Source organism: Grus americana, chromosome 16 (genome assembly GCF_028858705.1).
Source record: "Grus americana isolate bGruAme1 chromosome 16, bGruAme1.mat, whole genome shotgun sequence".
In the NCBI taxonomy this organism is placed as follows: domain Eukaryota; kingdom Metazoa; phylum Chordata; class Aves; order Gruiformes; family Gruidae; genus Grus; species Grus americana.
This window is the reverse complement of record NC_072867.1, coordinates 6,989,631-7,010,747: the sequence shown is the minus strand read 5'-3', so window position 1 is coordinate 7,010,747 and position 21,117 is coordinate 6,989,631. Positions and strand designations below refer to the sequence as shown.

The window sequence follows — 21,117 nt, the reverse complement described above, 5'->3', positions numbered from 1 at the left end:
GTTATGGTCTGCCTTGACCGTAAACACGTATGGCTTTGTGTTTATCTGCTTTCTAGAAAAACAAGACGTTCATGAATTCTTACTGGATAACCTGAACAATGGTGGGATCTTGGAGCTGATGATGAGATATCTAAAAGTCATCAGCCAAAAGTTCCTAGTGAAGTGGCCTCCTGGCTTGTGTGAGGTGGTCCTGAGTATCTATAATAGCTGGAGAAAGCATAGTAGTAGTCTTCCCAATCCATTACTGAGGGACTCAAGTAATCAGCATATCAAGGTAATGAAACGCTTTTCCTTGTACTTGTATTTCTTTGCCACCGTGTTGCGCTCTGTGTACCAGAAGTACCTAACTGAAATCCAGCAATTAGACACAGGTTTTGCTTAGCCCTGTCTGGGGAGCTGCTTGTCCTAGTTGTTGCATCTTTCATAAACTGTGGTCAGCTCATGTAACTGTTCCTGGGCTCCTGAACATACCTGGGTGATGCTGTGTGCAAGTATACCCTGTACATAATGCATATGTGTATATCTGCACGCACACACACATGCATATAGATGTAATAGAAATATTACAGACTTAAATATATTTTACTCCTTTTACTCTGTTGCTTTTTCTTCCCTCCCTTTGCTTCTAATATAACAGAAGGTTTTGATTTGTCATCAGGTGAGTAGAGAGGCTGCTCTGTTCACGTTGGCTGATTGCGGCTCAGCATTTCTGCCCTAAATAGAGTAAATACAGTTTAGTTTAAAAATAACCTGCAACTTACAGAAAAAAAAAAGGCAACAAAAAGACACACATCCCAGCATCACCATTTTGTTACCTTTATAAATCTGTAGATTTCACAAATGCAAACAGAAAAAATGGCAAGTTCCTTAAATTAACGTTAAACGGGCTCGGTGACTCAAGATGAATTATAAAACCAGTACTGATACTTCTTGTCTGCTCAGCCTGCGTATATTATCTTTTCAATGTTAGCAATGTGTATTCATTTGGGAAGTTCTTTATTTGCCCTTAGGATGACTGCAGTTTGAAATATTTTTTTCAGATCAACAGCGTCTCTACTTTTTTGCAAATGAAAAATGAATTCTGAAAACTATGTTCCATTGAGGTAGTTTACAAAACAAACAAAAGTATCGCTATGTAGCAGATGTTAAATTTTTTTATACATCCTACGACTTTTGTATTTCTGTATATTTTTCATCTATACATACTTTTTTATAAACAAATGTAAATATATTTATTAACGTGTTCCCTTGGTTCTCATTATGACTGCAAAACTGCTTGCTTGCATGTAAAATTAAAGAAGTCAAGACTTTGTAGCTATACTATTAAAAATCACTGTCCTCGTGCTTGTTTATTCTTTTTCATCTTTGGATTTATTCTAAACTTGATCTGTGAGATATCCTGAGCCTAATAAATTCAGGATTTTAAGACTCGTAACTGGCTATTCTGGTAACGTGTATGGACTTTCGAACCTTTTCACAAACACCTGTTTTTTACAGCTGGACCTGTAGCCCTTATTCCTATGAATGTTATCAGAAACCACTATGTTCTTCACTGCACAAAACTACCTGGCAGAGATCCATGGTGACATGACTTTTAATATACTCCTGAACTTTATCCAGCAAGCATTAATAAGCTGATAAGACTAGAGTACATACTCAGTCTCATGGAGATAAATACCGAAAAAATTGTAGGATATAGACCTTTTATTCCTCAAATATTAATACTTTTACTATATTCTGGAAACATGCTTTTAGCATGATTTAACAATCTAATATAGTTTTATTTCAGCCAGGTACAAAAATAAGGATGTCACTTTTTTCTAACATCAGGCAATGCTGTTCTGACTACCTTCTTTTGAGATGAGATTTTTATTTTTGTAAATGCTACTTTAGGTTTTGTCTTGTACCTGTTGATTTGTAAATGCTATTATACACCTTGAGACAGAGGAAGAAGTAGTTATAACTTGGGAATAGAAATCCCAAGAGGACAAGGTGAAGGTTTTCTTTGAAATAAACTGCAAATTTAGTGGTGGGTTGTTTGTTGGTTTTTTTTTTACTCTTAATGTATTTCTTCCTGTATACTCTTTTTTGATGTGTCCATACTTTTTCTGAAGGATATGATGTTGATGAGCCTTTCTTGCATGGAACTGCAATTAGATCAGTGGCTACTGACAAAAGGGAAGAGCTCTACAGGTGAGAACTGGATATTACTTTCTTCAGACTAAAAATACTCCAGGTATATGAAGAAATGTTTGCAGGAATTAGTTGGATTCTGGAGCTATTTTTTCTTAATTAATATCTTTCAGATCGGTATTTTATTGGTCTATCAATTGTTTGCCTTAAAATGGATCAGTACTTTTGAAATACTAGTATGTGGGATTCTTTTCATGGGATGCCAGTAACTTTATGCTAATATGTAATTAATTGATTTGCAGTTTCTCCACGGAACTGCCCTGCTGCATCTGTGAATGGAAAGTTTGGTCCTGACTTCCCAGGAACTCATTTCTTGGGAGACCTGTTACAGCTGTCATTTGCATCCTCACAGCGAGACTTATTTGAGGAAGGCTGGATGGAGTTTGTCACTCGGGTGTATTGGCTGAAAGCTCGCTTTCTAGCACTGCAGGTTTGTTTTGATTTAACAAATAAAACTTTGAACAACATTGATTTTAAATTTGGGAAGAGATGCTACTGCTGCTTTGGGAATCTTCGCTCATTTAAGCATGCAGGTAAAATCTGCTCAAAACATAGTGATTTCATTTTAGTTTTTAATATAACTAACTACCCCTAAAGGTAGAGGTGGAAGTGAAGTAGGAGGTCTCATATGGTAAGCTAATATTCAGATATGTTTTATGTGTAAACCTTTGTTTAAATTAGCTTGTGTTCAACTTAAATATATTTGGACCAAAGTTATTTGGAGCAGTAATGTGTAACTGCAGAATATGGATTTTTTGGGGGACCCGGACTAGTGGATACTACCCAAGTCCCAGACAGTGCCAAATGCAGCTTTCAACTGAAGCAGACTGTTTTTAATTATTCTGCCCTCTGCTTTTTCAAGGTAGCGTGATTCTTCTTTTGGAGAAGTTTAATTTAATACACAGATTTTGAAGCAGAGGGTTTTAAACCTATGACTAAGGAAATAATTTGAAAGAAATGTTATTGGATCCCAGACTTTTTTTTTCTTTCCTCCGAGCCTTGCTTCCTCAGGACATCAAAGAGTTTTTTTAAGTATCAATTATTTTTAAGTCAGTTGTCAACTAATAATGTGAGTCAATTTCCTAAGTGTGAACTAACCAATTCCTTCCATTTCCAGTTTTTGCATCTAAGAGTTCCTTTCTAATATACTTACTTGAGGAAAAATGAGAGCTCCTATATGGCTGCTGCCATCTTTTCTTTAGATACACAGTTATGTTTTGCCTGTGCAGTTTGCATTCCTCTCCTGACCACTCAACTTCAGTATATACTTCAGTTGGACAGAGCGAGTAGAATGCATTCACTTTGCAGAATATAAGAATGTTTCTTGGCTCAGTGTTTTTATTTGCACAAATGGAAGAATTATTTCTACTGTTTTACTCTTCCATGTTTTTAAAGGAAAGGGATTGTAGCTATCCAAATTAATCTTTCAAATTTATGCAAGCTGAATTCTGTTTCTCTGATTTGTTTTACCTGTTAGTAAAGTCACTGGTAAGATACTGCTTTTTTTTTTTTAATTGGAGATTGTTAATTGGATTTGTTTTTTATTTGGGAAGATGCGCAGTAATCACACTGGCAGTGCCTACATTGAATTTAAACATTCTCTACATGCTTTAGAAACTGCAGACAGAGGTTTTTTTGTTTGTTTGTTTATTTGTTTTCCTCTGTACTGTTTCTGTAGGGAGACATGGAACAGGCACTTGAAAACTATGATATCTGCACTGAGATGCTACAGAGCTCCACTACAATGCAAGCTAAAGCTGGCAATGAAAGTGCCATCGTAATACGGTTACCTAATCTACATGTTGATTCTGTTGTTTCTTTAGAAGAGGTAAGAATTAATTTGCAGGTGTATTGTCCCCGCTCCATCCCTCCCAGTTTCAAAGGTCATCTATAAATTAGCTCTTTTGTGATGGAAGTTTACTGTATCTGTGCTAGAATTTTTCTAAGAGTAAAAGGACAGATTCATAGTTTAATGATGATGTCAAGGCCATCATCTTCTTTTCAAAAAGACACCTTTTGGCTCTCTTGGTCCTGTACAACTTAAGATTGCTTTCATGCAAAATAAAAATATCAGAGCAGCTGTATGTAGAACAGTAAATGATTAGACTAGTGTTTTGTTTTCTGTTCTTAAATATACATTTCACCATTGCTTAAATGAGCTCTTTACTTCGGCAGTCTGTTTTCCACATAACAATTTGCGTACACTTTTTAACAAAGGGATGTCCATCACAGGAGATGCCATCCTCACTTTGAAGTCCATCTGATTGATGTATTCTTGCAGTGTAGAAATGTGTGATTTTGGGATTTGAGGCAAAAAAGTTTAAAATCATTATAGCACTAAAGTCATATATTATATAGTAATTAAAAATCTGAAGTGTTACATAGTAGGTGTTTTCTTCCTGGTTTATATTCCTGGAAGTAGCTGTATAGTTCACATAGCTTTACAGCTAAACTGCTAGGAGAAATATCAGTAGTCAAATGTACATGAAGACAAAATGAAAGTTGGAATGTGCCATCTGTGATGTTTGCAGATTGAAAAGAACCTAAAATCTCTGGAGAGATGCCAGTCTTTGGAAGAGATCCAGCGACTGTATGAGGCAGGGGATTATAATGCAGTGGTGCATCTGCTTCGTCCAACGTTATGCTTTAATGGTTATGGCAGAGCAAAACATCTGGAATTTGTAACATCCATACCAGAGAGACCAGCACAGCTGCTTCTCCTACAGGTTTGTTTTGTTTCTTAAAAAAAAAAAATCTTTTTTAGTAAGAGATTTAGACTTACTCCTGAAAACAGGATGAAGGGATTTCTAGAGTGGGTCTTAATGGTTAACGAGTCTTATTTACAAAGAACGAGTCTTATTTACAAAGGAAAATGTGGAAACAAATCTGTAAATGCTCTGAACAGCATAGCTTTATTGACATCATTAGCAATATGGCTAACTGAGAATGTGGCTAAAGATACAAGATGTCTGAGGCCTACATGAAATGACCAGAAAAATTGCAAATTCAAATGAACTTGAATCATTTGCAGAGACATCTTATGGATGGATTCATGCTACCTGCATCTGCTGTGAATACTTCCTGCTGTTGCTGATGTTGACTATATGGTGATTTACAACCATTCTGAAACTTAAAAGTTGTCTAGCACATGAATGATTTTTATGATGTAGTGTATCTGTCCTGCATGAATGACAAAACATGGATAGATACATCTAGTATAACTGCTGTAGATTTAATCCATTTGACACTATGAAAATAAGTGTACCAATGAGCTCAGCTATAGGAACAATTTGAGTCTATCAGGTTCTCCAGGAAAAAAAAAAAGGTTGCCCAAAAAAATACTGACATTCTTTTAACTGGACTGAGCCAAATCCTGCAGCCTCTGTGCCATCTCGTGACCCAAACTTGGCAGAGTAGAAAGAAGCAGGAGGATGTTGCTATAATGCTAGCATTATAATTGCTATTTTGTTATTTATAAAGTAATAAAAAGCATAGCACAAGACCATAAAGATCCAAACCCTGTTTCTGTAGGGCCTCTATTCAACTGCATATCATTAGAATTTTAGACCTACAGCCATCCCTTTCCTGAATATTTTTTTCTTGCATCTCTTATTCAAGCAGAAAGATTCAGTGTAGATTTTTTCTTTTTTTTTTTTTTTTTCTTAATTTAGATCCTACTTTTATATTTGTCATCCAGGGCCCATGCACCTCCTATTGTCCTTTTTTAATGTCATATTTAAAGGTGTTCCGTTATTTCATTAAAGTAACGACACTAACTGTATATTCTGTATTGCTTTGCCCTGCTGTCCATTCATGGTTTAAAATAAACCCTTCATCCTTATAATAGATTGTTTTCATATTCACATTCCCTAGGACTCCCTGCTCAAACTGAAAGATTACAAGCAATGCTTTGAATGCTCAGAAGTTGCCTTAAATGAAGCAATTCAGCAGATGATTAATACAACAGCAGCCTCTGCTAAAGAAGAGTGGGTTGCTACGGTAACACAGCTGCTCAAAGGAATAGATACTTCATTATCATCAGTCAACAGCATCCTGAAAGACTCTTCTGTAACACCAAGCCTCATTCGATTAACAAACAACCTGATTCAGGTAACCTCTTTGCTTGCACTAGGAAAGAGGTATTGTGTGCTACAGACCTTCAGACATGATACAGCTGCTGTCTGAATTGCCACCCACTTGCAGTGACGTTTTGGGTTACTTTTTTGTTGGGGGAAGGTCAGGGTAAAGATGAGCATTACCTTCATAGTCTGCATTTTCAGTGTGTTAGAGATGCACTGAGCACACCTGTACTAGAATCGGTAACAGCAGGTACCTTCAAACACAAAGCTGCTGAAAATAATCAAAGAATTGTAGTCAGATAACCCAAAGAACAACACTGTTTTCTTAGGCTATTTGAAATGGTGATAACGCAAAGACTGATCGAGGTGGCTGGGTGCAGTTTGTATGTTATGGCACTAATCTTGGTTTTATGTGCTTTGGGCTGGAAGACAAGATTCCATAAGCCTTACAAGCATGGTAGAGCTACTTGCAAGTGCTGGCCAAGCTAAGGGCTTTTCCAGTAAAAATGGAGAGGGTAATGAGAAGAGGGCAGGAAAAAATTATGTGCGGACTGTTTCTAGAATTATTAATACAGCTAATTTTAGCCTTTTAAAGAAAATATTTTCAAACCTTAAAACTACTGAATGTATATTTATCAGTCCAGGTAACAAACAGCAGACTGTCAGTTCTGTTAAGAAGCTGGTCTAGATAATGTCAAAATTCAATGTGCTTGCAGCTCTCAAATCTCCATTTACTTCAGTAAAAGCCAAAGATCTTCACTACTCACAAAACATTACTCTCGTTGTGTAAAGTTGTATGCGTGTCACTGTGTTATGGAATGTAATGGAATTCTGGAGAACAAAGTATTCACTGTAATATCCTAAACAGTTTCTGTAGTAATAATAAATATGATTCTTTATCTACATAAATACCAATAGAAAAAATGTTGTATGTATGAAAGAATGTGAAAAGAAGCGTAGGACTTCAGAAATTTCTGGTGCTGTGGCAATAAAATGGGCGGTTGTCTATGAGAAATGCTAGGAGAATGGTTCCATGACACAGCATTGTGTTGCTCACAATTTACTCAGTTACATCATTTATATAGCATCTGTTAATGATTCTAGTTGTTCTTTAAGAGTTGTTGTAAGACTTGGTAAAGAATTCAGGAATTCTTTTAACTAAGTTCTTTCTTGTTGGGTTGTAGATAAATTTCTTTTACAGTTATGAGGCCTACTAACACTAAGAATTTATGCTGTGCATTTGCTTACTTTCAATTGTTTGTATATCATATTAACAGAAATAACTAGTTGGAAAATGATGATGCAAGAGGAATGTCAGCATAGGGGAAATGATCTTCTACCCTTCCCCACACCAGTTGGTCTTATTCGTAGGACTTTTATCACCACTCACTGTGAGAAGCTGAGACTCAACTTTAGATTATTTCCTTAGGATAAAATGCATTAACAACTGTGGGCTGTTTGGAAAGGATCCACACCTGATGTTTATTTTGTATCACTTTGTCTGTATAATGTCTGTTTCCTTATTAGATCATAGACTGCAGCATGTCAGTCCAGGAAGAACCAAAAGAACCATACGTCTCCTCGGTGCTTCCGTGGATTATCCTGCACAGGATCATCCAGCATGAGGAAGATGCTTTTCGATCCCTTTGCTGCCAGCAGCAGCAGCAGAACCAGGGAGAAGAAGGTGGGTTAATTATTCACTTTTAAATATTGGAGCTGAGCTCATTATCATCCAGCTCTGGAATATAAATAAGAAAACACTTGTTTGTCATCTTATCTTGCTGGTAGAGGGGTATGCAAACATCTCTTTCTTATCACAGAGGAAACTTTTTCCCAGATGAAGCATTGGCTAGTTGGATTTAACTCGGTTCTGTGCTCCTTAAGTATTTACCAACTTTTTTCTTCCAGTGAGTCCTGATACCCCTATGCTGCCTTCTTCACTGATGCTGCTGAACACTGCTCATGAGTATTTGGGAAGAAGATCCTGGTGTTGCAATTCGGATGGTGCTCTTCTCAGGTTCTATGTAAGTGTTAGCTTTGTAGAATACTATAGGTTGGAAGGAACCTTTGAAAGTCATCTGGCCAATGCTCACCTCAAAGCAGGGAACAACTTCAGAGTTGTATTAGATTGTTTATTGCCTTGTCTTCATGTTAAAAGTACACTTTGAAATCCACTTTCCTTTTTCTCCCAGACAAACGCATTAATGTTTTGGTCAATTTAATCTGAATTGCAAAGGCTTGCTGTTCCAGGCCCCAGTCCATTGGTACGCTTTCTAAACAGACTTTTTGTCAGACAAGGGATGCCTGTGGATAACCAACTCTGTACTATAAAAACATCTTAAATGGGAATTAGTAAATGATCTACCTTGCCCTGAAAGACAAAGCACTGGAGAAGTGTTCAGGGATTATTCTGAGTACTTAGGAGAAATGTGGGCCTGTATCGGCAACTGATCATGATAAAACTTCAGCTGAATGACTTGAATTTTGTGGTGCTTAGCTTTGGAAGATGCCTCTTCTACTCTTTAAAAATAGACAGAGGTAATGTTTAAAGCTAATAAAAATTTCTGGTGTGTATGAGCATTTATGCAGATGATTGGTAATATGGTAATTTGTCATTGTTGTATATTCTTTCCTGTGGTGAGGTCAGAGGTTGTTTGGGTTTGGTTTTTTTGTTTTGGTTTGGGTTTTTTTGTAATGAATGTATAAAACTGCTTGCAGCTTGTGACCTGTGGAAAGGGAATATCTGAATACTGAATCTATATCCAGTTGTATCATCATCTTCTGTGTCTGGTAGCTCAGCCACACCCCTGCCCTGCTTGCAGCAAAGGTTTACTCTATGATTTAAATTAAAATTTTATTTTAGATATTCAAATAACATTTTACTCAATAATAACTCTTAATTTTCAGCTGTCCTCTGAGAATTAAGAGTAACAATTCTAAATTCATAACTGTTGAAGGTGAACAATCACCCTAAGTCTACTAGCTAGAGAGAGGGAGCATGAGGAATGTCAGGAAAAATAACAGACAAATCAGAAAATCCCATCTTTCCTGCTTATCTCTCACGTGTCTTGCTGGAAGGTGAGCTGTCTGTGTGGATGGAGCATGCTTCCTGCTGCAACATTCCAACAGTGACCATGGGTTTTGTCCTCCAACCAGGAGTTATGCAGCATAGAAATGGCAAACTTTGGTGTGTGCCGTCTCAGCAGTGCATTCTGGTGGGCATGTGTTTCAGTCTTTCAGACAGGGGAGAAAAGCAAGTGGGCTTAGCAGAGTTTGCCATAGGAGCAGATTAACTTTGGTTCCCCACAAGGAGCGTGGCTCCAGAAAGTAACCAAACTGTAGCATGGAGAATGAGCCAGTCAATTCCCCAGAAATGAGTACCAAATATCTTGAGTGGAAAAATGCTGTTAAAGTGATTGCCAGTAATGTTGCGTAGCTCTTCTTCCTGAGAGACCAGTTTTCTTGTATACCATGCCTTTGTTTCCTCCTAGTTCAAATATTTGATAAGGATTTTCCAGTCAAGTAGATTTAACACTCATAATTGATTGTGTTAGAAACAGTATTCTGCTCGATTATACATAGGTGAGACAGACATGACATGACAATGCAAACTTTTGTTTCCTCCCATGTGATGTTAATCGGCCTCAATTATATTCCAATAACACAAGGATAAAAGAGATTTAAAATAATGGACTGAAGGAGGAAAGGGAGATACTTAGTGATGTATGTAGCCGCTTTCTATGTTTTTTGTTGAAAACTGGTGAGTTCATTGTGAATTCATTATAATGTATAGTACCTCTGAAGATATGCAAAATTTAGATTCTGCCAAAGAAAAACCATCTTGTGCTTTGAAAGATAATCTAATCATTCATATGAAGTAAAAATTCAGATAATACTTTATGTAATGCTTTACAAAAGCTTTGAAAAACTTTTGTTCATCATAGGGTTTTTCCTAGGTTTTAATTTTTGTTTTGTTGTTCTCCAGAATACAAATGTTGTAAGTTCAAGATATAGAAAGAACTTGAGTGGAAGTATTGTTTGTGCTGAAAGGAGTGGAGTGATTGTCCTTGACATACCTCATCATGTTGTCAAAGATGTTTCATATAAAAATGGACGCAGCAGAGATGTGGATAGTTGGTAGTAGGGATGTGGATAGCTGGCAGCAAAGTGGAGCTATTCAGTACATGGACTTTTTTTTTTTTTAACCAAAAATACCGTAACTGTTTCTTTCAGATGAAGCTTGAAGTGTTTTCAATTTGTATAAAGCAAAATTAAATTTTTAAGGACATTTTTTCTGTAATCACAGACTGTGAGACCAAGTTTGAAGTATTAGTGACCTTTAAGTGAACGAATGTGGGTATAAGCTTTGTTTTTAAAAATACGTTGAGTGATTTCCTCTGAGAAAGACAAGAAGTCAAGAATCATGCATATTTATGTTCAGTAATCAAAATGATACTCAAAAGTTTTAATTATGAGAACTCTTATATTAAAAGAAAAATGAAGAATAGGGAATGTAAGAATGACAGCATACCTAAGTAGAATAAAAAAGTTATGTTCTCTGTTTGGAAGTCAGTTTTCTAAAATCTGGTGAGTAATAGAAATGAACTCTTGAGTGTTGATATAAAATTGAATATAAAGCTGAGAACAGTTTATTTCCTGTCAAAATTCCCATTGTTCTGTGGACTTACCTCACTGAGAAGAATAATTGTTCTGATTTTTCCTCCTCTGTTTTGCTTCTTGCGCTAGTATTTTATTTTGTTCCCAGGATTTCAAAGAGAAGCAGGAATAACCAAGCAGTCTGATAGCACTCTACATCATTCACAAGCTGAGAAAAACTGTAGTGTTACTCCTTTAAAATTGCTGCTAAAATAACCCAGTGGGATTCCATGTTCATCTTGTCTCAGTGATTCTAAATAAGTTGCTCACTTCACAGAACTAAATTTGTCAAGTGTTAAGTAAAGTTTGTGCATTTTCAGTATAGGTAAATACTATTTAACATGTAAAAAAGAGCATATTTAGCTGTAAGCCAGGAAAATTCAGTTTTGAATTTTGCAGTTAAACTTGGTTATTTGTCTCTTCCAAATCACAAGAGTAAAGATTTGCAGTTACGCATCTGGGATGCTATTGATCGCTCACAGAACCTGTGGTGTTACCTGGATTTGGTCCTGAAGCTGTGATGCATTTGGCTGTTCTGCTGTTGATAAATTTGACTTGTATATTCTTGTATATATTAAATATACCTGCCTTGACTTTATACCACAGACTGAAAAGACCAGTAATTCCATTGTTTTCATGTTATTAACTAAATGTAACTTCAAATATCCATATAGAGTTCATCTGTTGAACAAAGATGATGAGAATTAAGGATTACTTCAGTCCTTCCTTTCCCTGTGTCTGAAGGCTGTTCTTTGCTCTGCTGTTCAGACAGCTGTGTTAGAAGATGTAATATGCTCCAGAAACAGGTGTCTCGGCAGTAATGCTGTAGCATTATTAGATTAAAGGAGTTACCCATTCGTTGTTGTCCTTTTTAAGATTATTCCTTGAGGTCTAAGTTGTTACATCAGAAAAGACATTTCCCATGGCTGAAGGAGAGTATTTCTATGTGTATTGCTGTTTCCTGACTTTACGCTTAGCTTGGAAACTGAAGTGCAGTCAGCTTTTCACTGTGCGGAGTACTGACAGTCTGGAATAGCCCAGCTGTTGGCAAAACCTAGATAATACGGTATCATAGCATTCATTGGGCAGTGCTCTACAGGGATGTTGCAGTGGCACTTACAGATTCAGCTTGACTTCATTGAGGTTTATTACCTTCAGCCAAGAGAAAATCATGATTAGTTCTGCATAGAGCTACTCAGGAATCTCTTAATTTCCCTTTTCAGCACTCCCTGGAGCTTATTAGCCACAGCTCAGTGCCAGACCCCATCTACCTCTGTATTTGAGCAGCATTGTGTCTAGGACAGTAATTTAGACAGCTAGGAAGGATGGCGCAGAGAGCCTGAGGGGTTCTGCAGGAGTTGGCTCACCCTGGAAGGGCTGGAACTAATGAACAGTGTTTGAACTGAGGCCGATTCAGTGTAGGACTATTAGATTATCTCTGAAACCTCCTCTCCTCAGTCTCCCTGGTATTAGGAGCATAATGCTGATACACCTGAGTTGCCTCTGCATGGATCGGCCTTGGGTCCAGAGGGTTATTAGCTCTGGCACTGCACTTCATGAAAATAGATAGCCTATTTCCAGGCTCGAGCTTGCCCTCAGATGCAGTGCTCCTGAGCGATGAATCTAAATTGTGTCTATATGGCGTGCCTGTACCCACAGCCTGGGGAATCCGATAGTATGCCCTGTGAACCTGGATAAACTACAGATAATTGAGAGCTATGAATGCATTTGCAGCTAGATCTTTGCAAATGTCATCAGGTACTTTGAATAAAATCTTCAAATTTTCAGTCGCAAAATTGGCCGCCACTTAAACTAAAATGTAATGTGGTATTGAGCACAAGAATTTATTTTTCAGACATGAGAATGTTGGAAGGGTAAGGAAAGACAAAGATAAAATGGGATGAATTATTTGAAGAGAAAGGCAGCTTCAAGAATGTTAAACAAAAGACGTGTTTTATAGGTATTAAATGATCACCTTCTGTAGGTGAACTGTCTGCTCAAGTACACCATATAGCTTGTGGCTGAAGGTGGTGTGCAAGAGATGATGTTAATATGTAATTAAGTCCTTTAGCAATAGTAAAAGTCTGAATTATTAAGAACAATTCTGGGTTACCGCCAAGAATGTAAAGGCTGAATAAGAACACCGGAGATTTGTTTTGAACACTGTTCAAGTGAGAATTCTGTTAGGTGTGATTTTGTTTGCAGCAGTAGGAATATCATGCTTTTGTTACAGCATCCTGTGATGCTTACATCTTCCTTTCAACTTCTTTATCTACATTTTTTGTAAATTTCAAATGTTGTTCACAAATTCTTACAGGAAAAGTGGTGGAAATAAGGTGTCTGCTGTGACTCAAAGATGATTGCTGTGACTCAAAATTTCATTGAAATGCCTTCTAAGAATTGTCTTTACTCTTATTTTTCAGGGTTTTGGCTCTTAATAAATGATACCTTGTTCTTAGCACAGATCTTTTAAACAGAAGAGAATTAACATCTTAGAATTAATTCCAGCACTTACAGACAAACTTCTTACATGTAGAATGACAGAATTTTGCCTTGTGGTGATGTGCAGTGTTTGTAGTGTCAGGAAAGCCAGTCATGATGAGAAGCTTCTTGTAGCATGCATCATATGCATAAATAATTGAGTATATAATCCTAGATGTTGAAAAATGATAACTGGCGATAAACAGGCAGCTGAAGTACTGTAAAAGTAGTATCATGAGCTTTTATATGAATTACAAATAGGTGAATGGTTTGCACTTTCAATTTACAACTGCAAAATTTTAGTGGAAGAAACTCCCAAGTTAAGCAGTGTGTGGAGGGATGGGCCTCGCTAGTTTGGAGAAGTCAGATCTTACCAAAATGAATAAATGAAAGTTGATGCTTTCTATGAGAGGTGAAATGTTAAAGGAAATTACTTACCAGTTAACAGCGCTCTCCTGCTAGTATACAGCTTCCTAACACTTCAGAGGCACATCACGGTGGAGAACTTGATATTTTTCTGTACCCTTCAGTCTCCTGAATGACGATTGCAATAGAAGCATTTCTCTTCCACCACCTCAAATGAGTTTTCTTTGGACATAACAGGTGTGCTCCGATACTGGAGACACACACACAACATATTGCTGTTGAATGTGTAAGGTATTATGAATGTAATTTCTAGTTACACATTTCATTTTTTAATTTAAATTTCACAGTGGAACATGGAATTGATTCTTAAACCTCAGTCATTAAGTGTGGGTTTTGTTTTGCATCTGAAATAAAGATCCAGGATCCCACTACGCAGGTTATTCTTGGTGAACGTATTTCTGTTGACTTTGAAATATCTTCCTAGAATGTGTTCTTTTTTGGTTTCCTTTTTAAGGAAGCTCAGTGAAAATTTTCAAGGAATTATCTTTTGTCTTTTGGCACTCAGTTGCTGTTTTCTTTAATGAATGTTTTAGAGTAATAGCGTTTTTCAAAATATGCGACTGATGGGTACTTTTTCTCGTAATGTTAAAGATAGCAACTTGCTATAGTGTTTAGTCATTTGGGATCAGTCCAGCCACTTTCCTTGGTGTGCAGCCATCTGCATAACACTATTCATACTGTGCAATTCTATATCCCTTTTAGCCAGATTTTCATTAGCTGTCCCTTCTTTTTCCCCAAAGTCCTCTCCATCCCCCTTTTTCCATGCAGAGGAAATCAATGCTTGTGTATTAGAGCAGAAATTCTTCTGTGTCTTTTCCTTATTCATCGGGTTTACAAACTGTAGTGTTTATATTTACAGAAGGAACTTGGTGTGTAGTGGGAAAACTTTGAATGATCTTAAGTCTGAAACATTAAGCTGATACCTAATCTCATTGATAAAAGACAAGAGTTCATGAATTAACATAGGAAAAAAATCAAAGCACTTTATTGCAGTTACAGTGCCATTAAAATTACTTGCATGAGTCTAGTTTACAGAAATTTGGGTAATATTTAGTTGTAATTGAGGAAAAATACGTGTAGTTCCTTAATGTTTTCATCATCTGCCTTCAGACAACTAGGTAACTTAATGCAATCTTCAGCTTGCAGATGACTTTTTTGTTGATATTTGTGGTGTTGTAGGTCCAGGTACTGCAAAAGGAACTTGCAGCATCCACTTCTGAAGATACTCATCCGTACAAAGAAGAGTTGGAAACAGCCTTGGAACAGTGTTTTTATTGTTTGTATGGTTTCCCTAGCAAAAAAAGCAAAGCAAGATACCTAGAAGAACATTCAGTACAGCAGGTAAGATATGTATTATTTAATGTCAGTGGAGTATCCTGGAGTGATGAATGGTACACCCTTGTTTTGGTTTTAATGCACCTTAATATACTTTGGAGAAAGATTACTTTTATTTCCTTGTAAAATTTATGTCTTTTACATACTGTAGTAACTAAACTCATTTAGAAAACATGGAAGCCTTTATGAATATAGAGGGTCAGATATTTGAAATGAAATGCTGGTATAGTCTTATTCACAGTAGTCTGCCACTTTGAAACTATTGACAAATGGATTTTATTGAGCCATGATTTTCCTGTTTTCAACAGAGAAGAAGTTTGAGGAAAATTAGAAAGAAAAAAGACAGCTTCAGAGAAGAAAACTTTAGCAGCCATCTTTGCAGTTTATGAATGTGAAAAATGTCACTGTTGAAAATTGTGCAAGTAAATTATAATATAGCTTATTTTGAAATCTGTTATGGTGAATATCTGGTAGGTGTTTGAAAAATGTGTGAAGCTCAGCTGAATTTCGGAGAACAACTACAGAGTGCCTTGGGAAGAGAGTTGTATTAAGGAAGGGACTGAAAAAGCAAGTCAGCAATCCTCTGCCTTGAAACAGCATTGATTTTGTTCAAAAAGCTGAGATAATTTTTGCATTTACCAAATGCAAGTGATCATAGAATTCTAAATGAAAAACAATTTCATACAAACAAAACAATTGTCTGCCTCCTTTGAACAGACCTTTTTAAATACACTAATACTGTTATTACTCATTGAATATTTGTGAATTCTGTCTCTTAAACTTACCTCTTAGAAAATTAAAATAATGAAAAAATGGGAATAACTAAGAAAAGGGGAAGTATAAGGACATTACCCTCTGCCGAAAAGAAAAAAAAAATCTGTTACATTTGGGCAATTCTGGATGAAAAAGTTCTTATTGAAATCATTGACAAATTGATTTTTCGTAATGCGACTTCCCTGTTTTCAGTATAGAAGCAAAATTTACCGTAAGGAATAAGATGAACAATAAAAGGAGAAAAGCTTAGTCTAGCAGAAGAGAACTGTAAATTTTTTTTATTGTAATTTTTACTCTTTTCATGTAAGAAAAGTGAAGGGAAAATGAGGAATAAATTCTGAAAGTACCTTTCAGTAGAGAATTTGAAGATTTCGGAGTCTCAGAATTTTGTCTGATTCCCATTTCACTTATTCTTGTTACTTGAGTTTGAAGGTGTAGAGCTTCTCTCCTCCATATCTTACCCATGATCTCAGTGTCACTCAAGATGCTTGCAATTGATTCTTGCTTATCAACAACTTTCCTGAGCAACTCTTTTAAGCAAGTAGAATGACTTTATTTTTCAGTTACGTACACTAAGTTACACCCAATACCTTAGACTTTTAAATCAGTGAGCAGTGTGCTACATTTGTGAGCAGCATAAATTAATGGCGCCTTTAGTTCTGTTCTTGGGAGGTTTCATTTGTTTCCTGCTGAAGTAATAATGTATTTTATTAGGAACTAGAAAAGCCGTAGAAACTCATTATTATTAGACTTTTGAATTTTGGAATTTGAGGTAATTTTTCCCCCCTCTCATCTACCTCCCTCTTCAGGTTGATCTAACATGGGAAGATGCTTTGTTCATGTTTGAATATTTTAAGCCGAAAACTCTTCCGGAGTTTGATAGTTACAAAACCAGTACTGTGTCTGCCGATTTGGCCAACCTTTTGAAGAAGACTGCTACAATTGTTCCTCGAACAGACAAGCCTATGCTGAGCCTAGATACTGTATCTGCCTATATTGAAGGAACATGCAGCAAGGTATAATTAATAGCTTTTAAAAAAAATGAAAGGAGTAAAAATTATTGTTACTTTTATGTTGACTTTGAGATAGTCAAGGGGATGATTTATTCCATGATGTTGGATTTCCTCAGGTAATTGCATTTAAATGAAACAAGAATGACACCACCAAGGCTTTTGGTCTTGGAATGACAAGATGTAGTATTCATTAATATGGAGTCAGTATGAGACGCTCTTTAGTGTTTGTAAGTGCTCTGTATCTGTGGAATGCTTTCACTGTCTTCGTACTCAATACCTTCGTATTCGGTGATGAAAATGCTACTTTCATCACAAGGAAACAGCAAGTGTGCAGCTCATTTAATATGAACGTTTTATTTAATATAAACCTTTACTTTTTTTTTATTTTCAGGCACCATCTCTCCCAGATGGGGCAGACTATTCTCCACCAGTGGTGACTGAGTTGTACTATCTTCTGGCAGACTATCATTTTAAGAATAAAGAACAGTCTAAGGCCATTAAATTTTACATGCATGACATTTGTATTTGTCCAAACAGGTCGGTATTATTGAATCCTGCTGCACATCATTCATTCTTCTCATTTCATTCAGTACCGAAAAGCAGACAACAAAAGATATTTATTTTGGTTTCAGGAATTAAAAAAACAACAATCAAACAAAACAAACAAAAAACCTGCCTGCAAGCCATTATCATAGATCAATTGTATAATTAAGAGCATCTCTAAAACAACCCAAGAAACAAAGCAAAACCCAAAAGCTAGTGTTAAATATTTGATTGTTTTGAAATTAAAACCTAAAAATGAAAGGGGGGGGAGCTATATTAAAATCAAGAATAACTGGGAAGGGCAAGGACTGAATATTTCTCTTTTGCACCTTTTATTATTTGTTTTGGCATGTTCATACGTGACAAAGAGTGAAACATGTCACTGTTTAATAGCATAGCTATAGCACAAATAGCATTCTTTAGTGGATTAACTGTTCAGACTGACCTCTTTCTAAAAGTATTGATCTTGCTGCTAGAGAATTACTCAGAGAATACCAGCTCAAGTAAAGTGTTTAAGTGATATTTAAACTAAAACACCGTGTTTCTTGATAATTTACAACTTACTGAAATATTACCAAGGTTAAGCTCTCTCATCTTAGAAATAAAGTGTGTTTTGAATAACAGTCTTCTGAAATGAAATTAAATAATCTTTAAATTTACTGATTAAATATAGGCTTTGCATATTAGATGTTAGCTATCCTTTTAATTCTACTTGAAGTTGATTCATCAAGGTCAGTGAAAAAAACCCTAGTTTAATAGATTTGAGATAAGAGAACTATTTCTAAATCCAGTCACATAATGGAGACAAAAGGGAAGGTGATGGCACAGAGCAATTTTACATGTGAAATCTGCAGAGGAAATAGCTGTAGTTTAATGTTATTGAATCTTCTAATCTGGGAACTGTGATTAGCAGATTGATAAAACTTCTGTTTGAAGCCTGGTAAAGAAATTACAGCGCCCCCCTCCCCATTTTCTGTAGTTTTAATACTTTAAAACCTAAATTCATAAATAAATGAGTGGAATGCGTTTTTACTTTAAAGTGTGACATTTTGTTGCTTAGGAGGTGTTTTATGCGGTAGCATAGTATTTTTACCCCAGTCATACGAGATACTACCTCTTCAAATGTCTGTAATACAGCTCCTCTTCCATTCCTCTCGAGAATCTGACTATTGAGGTCACTTGACCCAGAAATGGGTTTTCAATTGAAATCAGCAAGGAATTACAAGCAAAAATGTGAGAACATTATGATTATTCTTTTGGCGTTAGAATCATGGTAAAATGGGAAAATTGCCGAGCTGTTGACCCCTGATGTTAATGTGAGATTATGGAACATAGAAACTACTCTTCTGACTGTATTGTCAATGATCTGACAAACACAGGACTAGATCTTGAGCAATCCTCTCAGTAAGCAATCTTTATTGTTCATCAGAATTTTCCTACATGAATGCATTTTGGGGGTTGTAATTTTTATGTTGGAAAATGATGATGATGAAGACCATTCACAGTTCAGCCCAACAATACAAAATGTCATAACGGCTATCAGCTGGCCTACAGAAATAAAGGGTGCCAATGTTTGGACAGGACAGCATGGTTAGTGAGCAAAGAAATCAATGGGAATGCTGCCATTAGAAGTATAGATATGTTACTTTTGCATGGCAGATAAACCTTGTTGTTTCATCTGGTTTTCATGTGTGACAATTACTGGGGACAGTGCTTTATTAGGAAACCATTTTTAATAAAATCAGTATGATTTAGTCTATAGAGCCTCTGTTCCACTATGAGGGGAGGAGGAGATGCAGAAATCTGTTTTGAGGGAGCATATGATGAAAGGAAGAGAAAGTTGCAGATACAACAAAATGAATCTTGTCTGTGCCATTCAGTGCAATGTTTAGGGGGGAAACTGGTCATGTGTTGTGTTCTTGCTTGCATAGGTTTGATTCGTGGGCTGGCATGGCTCTGGCTCGAGCAAGTCGTATTCAGGACAAGTTGAACTCTAATGAATTGAAAAGTGATGGCCCAATCTGGAAGCACTCTACTCCTGTCTTGAATTGCTTCAAGCGAGCCCTAGAGATTGACAGCTCTAATCTCTCCTTGTGGATAGAATATGGCACCATTTCCTATGCCCTACATTCTTTTGCATCCCGACAGCTTAAGCAGTGGAAAGCAGAGCTGCCCCCTGAAGTTGTGCAGCAGGTGGGATCTAACTGAGAGCACTATGAAATTTTTAAACATTTTAAATGATCTTTTCTAATGTAGTAACTTTTTAAATTAGATATTTACATGCTATATACCACATATTAGACTGTACAGTTACTTAGTAATACTGGAAATTCTAATATTCATTGACATAAGCTGCTGGTGTCAAGCAGTACTTAAAGGGTTTTTTTCTTTCTTTTTCCTGTGCAAAATTAATTTGAGCCTGATCTTTGAATTATCTTTCGAAGGTGACACAAAATTATTGTAACCTTCTGAAAAGGGGAATTATATTTACCTTACCCTTCTGTAAATGTCATACAGTGTTTCCAGGAAAAGGTGAAATGTATACATATTTAATTAGTGAAAAGATCAGGAATTACTCTGCTGTCTGTGTCCATATGTCATCTCTTGTATCGAACCGCATCCTCCCTCTTTTCTATGTTTTTGGGCTATTTACTTAAACAAAATATCAAAATGAGGAGATTGATAGAATTTTCATAGCAAAAGCTGTTATAAATTAGTTAGTTCTTTATGCATGACGATGATGAAAAAGTTAGAGTTTTGATGAAGTTTATTGCTAAGCCAAAATGAGCAATTCCAAATACTCTGCGACAGTGATAAGAGTTGCTAGGGGAAATGTTTTGTCTGTCTCTTTGGACCAATAAACTCTAGTTCTGATTTAACTATTCTGACTTACAAATCCACAGTCCACAACTGGAAGCAGAATGAAAAAAAGAAGTCCTGCTCCTGAGCGTCTGCTGTAATTTGTAAAGACATTTAGTGTTTGAACTATAGAGAACGGTATTGGGAACATCCTTTGTTTCCAGGAGAACGTATTTACAGCAAGGTGATGGGTCTTGCATCTGAGCTGCCTCTATAACTGTATTAACACTGCACTTCCCATAGACACACAGCATTTGACCCTCTGAAGAAAGACGGTGTAAGCATGCATATTAAAGGAGAACAAATGGTTTATTAAATAGTGTGTTTGAAATGACAACCAACAATAGAGTTTTCCTTCTGAGTGTTATTACATCCAACAGCTCCAAAACTAAATACTCAGAAAATTAAGTTATTACATTTTATGCCTTTGAGTTATCAAAGGTTTGGTCTTACTGTCTTGTGGTCTCTTGGGACTTGCTGGAGATTCCAGGGATAATGCTGGAGTTATTTCATATTATCAGAGAAAAGGTACAATGCAGAGCAGCCATCTTAAGTTCTGGATTAAATCAGAATGTTTATTTAGGACTACTTTAATCTTTCTTTTTTTTCAAATGAATATATTAAGGCATAATTTACTAAGAAAAGCTCTATTATAATAAAAGATAAATTGGAACAATACAATCTCCCTTCCAGACATATATCTCTTCAGCAATGTGTTTCCCATACATAAAAATCTTATTATTTTCTTCTCCTTACAA

At 36.2% G+C, this 21,117-nt stretch overlaps 1 protein-coding gene across 11 annotated transcripts in view; it reads left to right on the top strand.

Moving 5' to 3' along the window:
• The window catches only part of CABIN1 (calcineurin binding protein 1), a 118,776-nt gene that overhangs the window by 10,765 nt on the left and 86,894 nt on the right, over nt 1-21,117 (top strand). For 10 of the 11 annotated variants that reach the window (XM_054844181.1, XM_054844180.1, XM_054844183.1 and 7 more), the window contains 12 exons: nt 57-274; nt 2,115-2,193; nt 2,436-2,623; nt 3,872-4,021; nt 4,725-4,919; nt 6,067-6,303; nt 7,800-7,956; nt 8,181-8,296; nt 15,015-15,176; nt 16,754-16,960; nt 17,349-17,494; nt 19,432-19,693. In XM_054844181.1, the coding sequence (XP_054700156.1) occupies nt 57-274; nt 2,115-2,193; nt 2,436-2,623; nt 3,872-4,021; nt 4,725-4,919; nt 6,067-6,303; nt 7,800-7,956; nt 8,181-8,296; nt 15,015-15,176; nt 16,754-16,960; nt 17,349-17,494; nt 19,432-19,693 (2,117 nt within the window). The remainder of the gene's footprint in view (nt 1-56; nt 275-2,114; nt 2,194-2,435; nt 2,624-3,871; nt 4,022-4,724; nt 4,920-6,066; nt 6,304-7,799; nt 7,957-8,180; nt 8,297-15,014; nt 15,177-16,753; nt 16,961-17,348; nt 17,495-19,431; nt 19,694-21,117) is intronic. The other variant, XM_054844187.1, reaches the window with a different exon arrangement.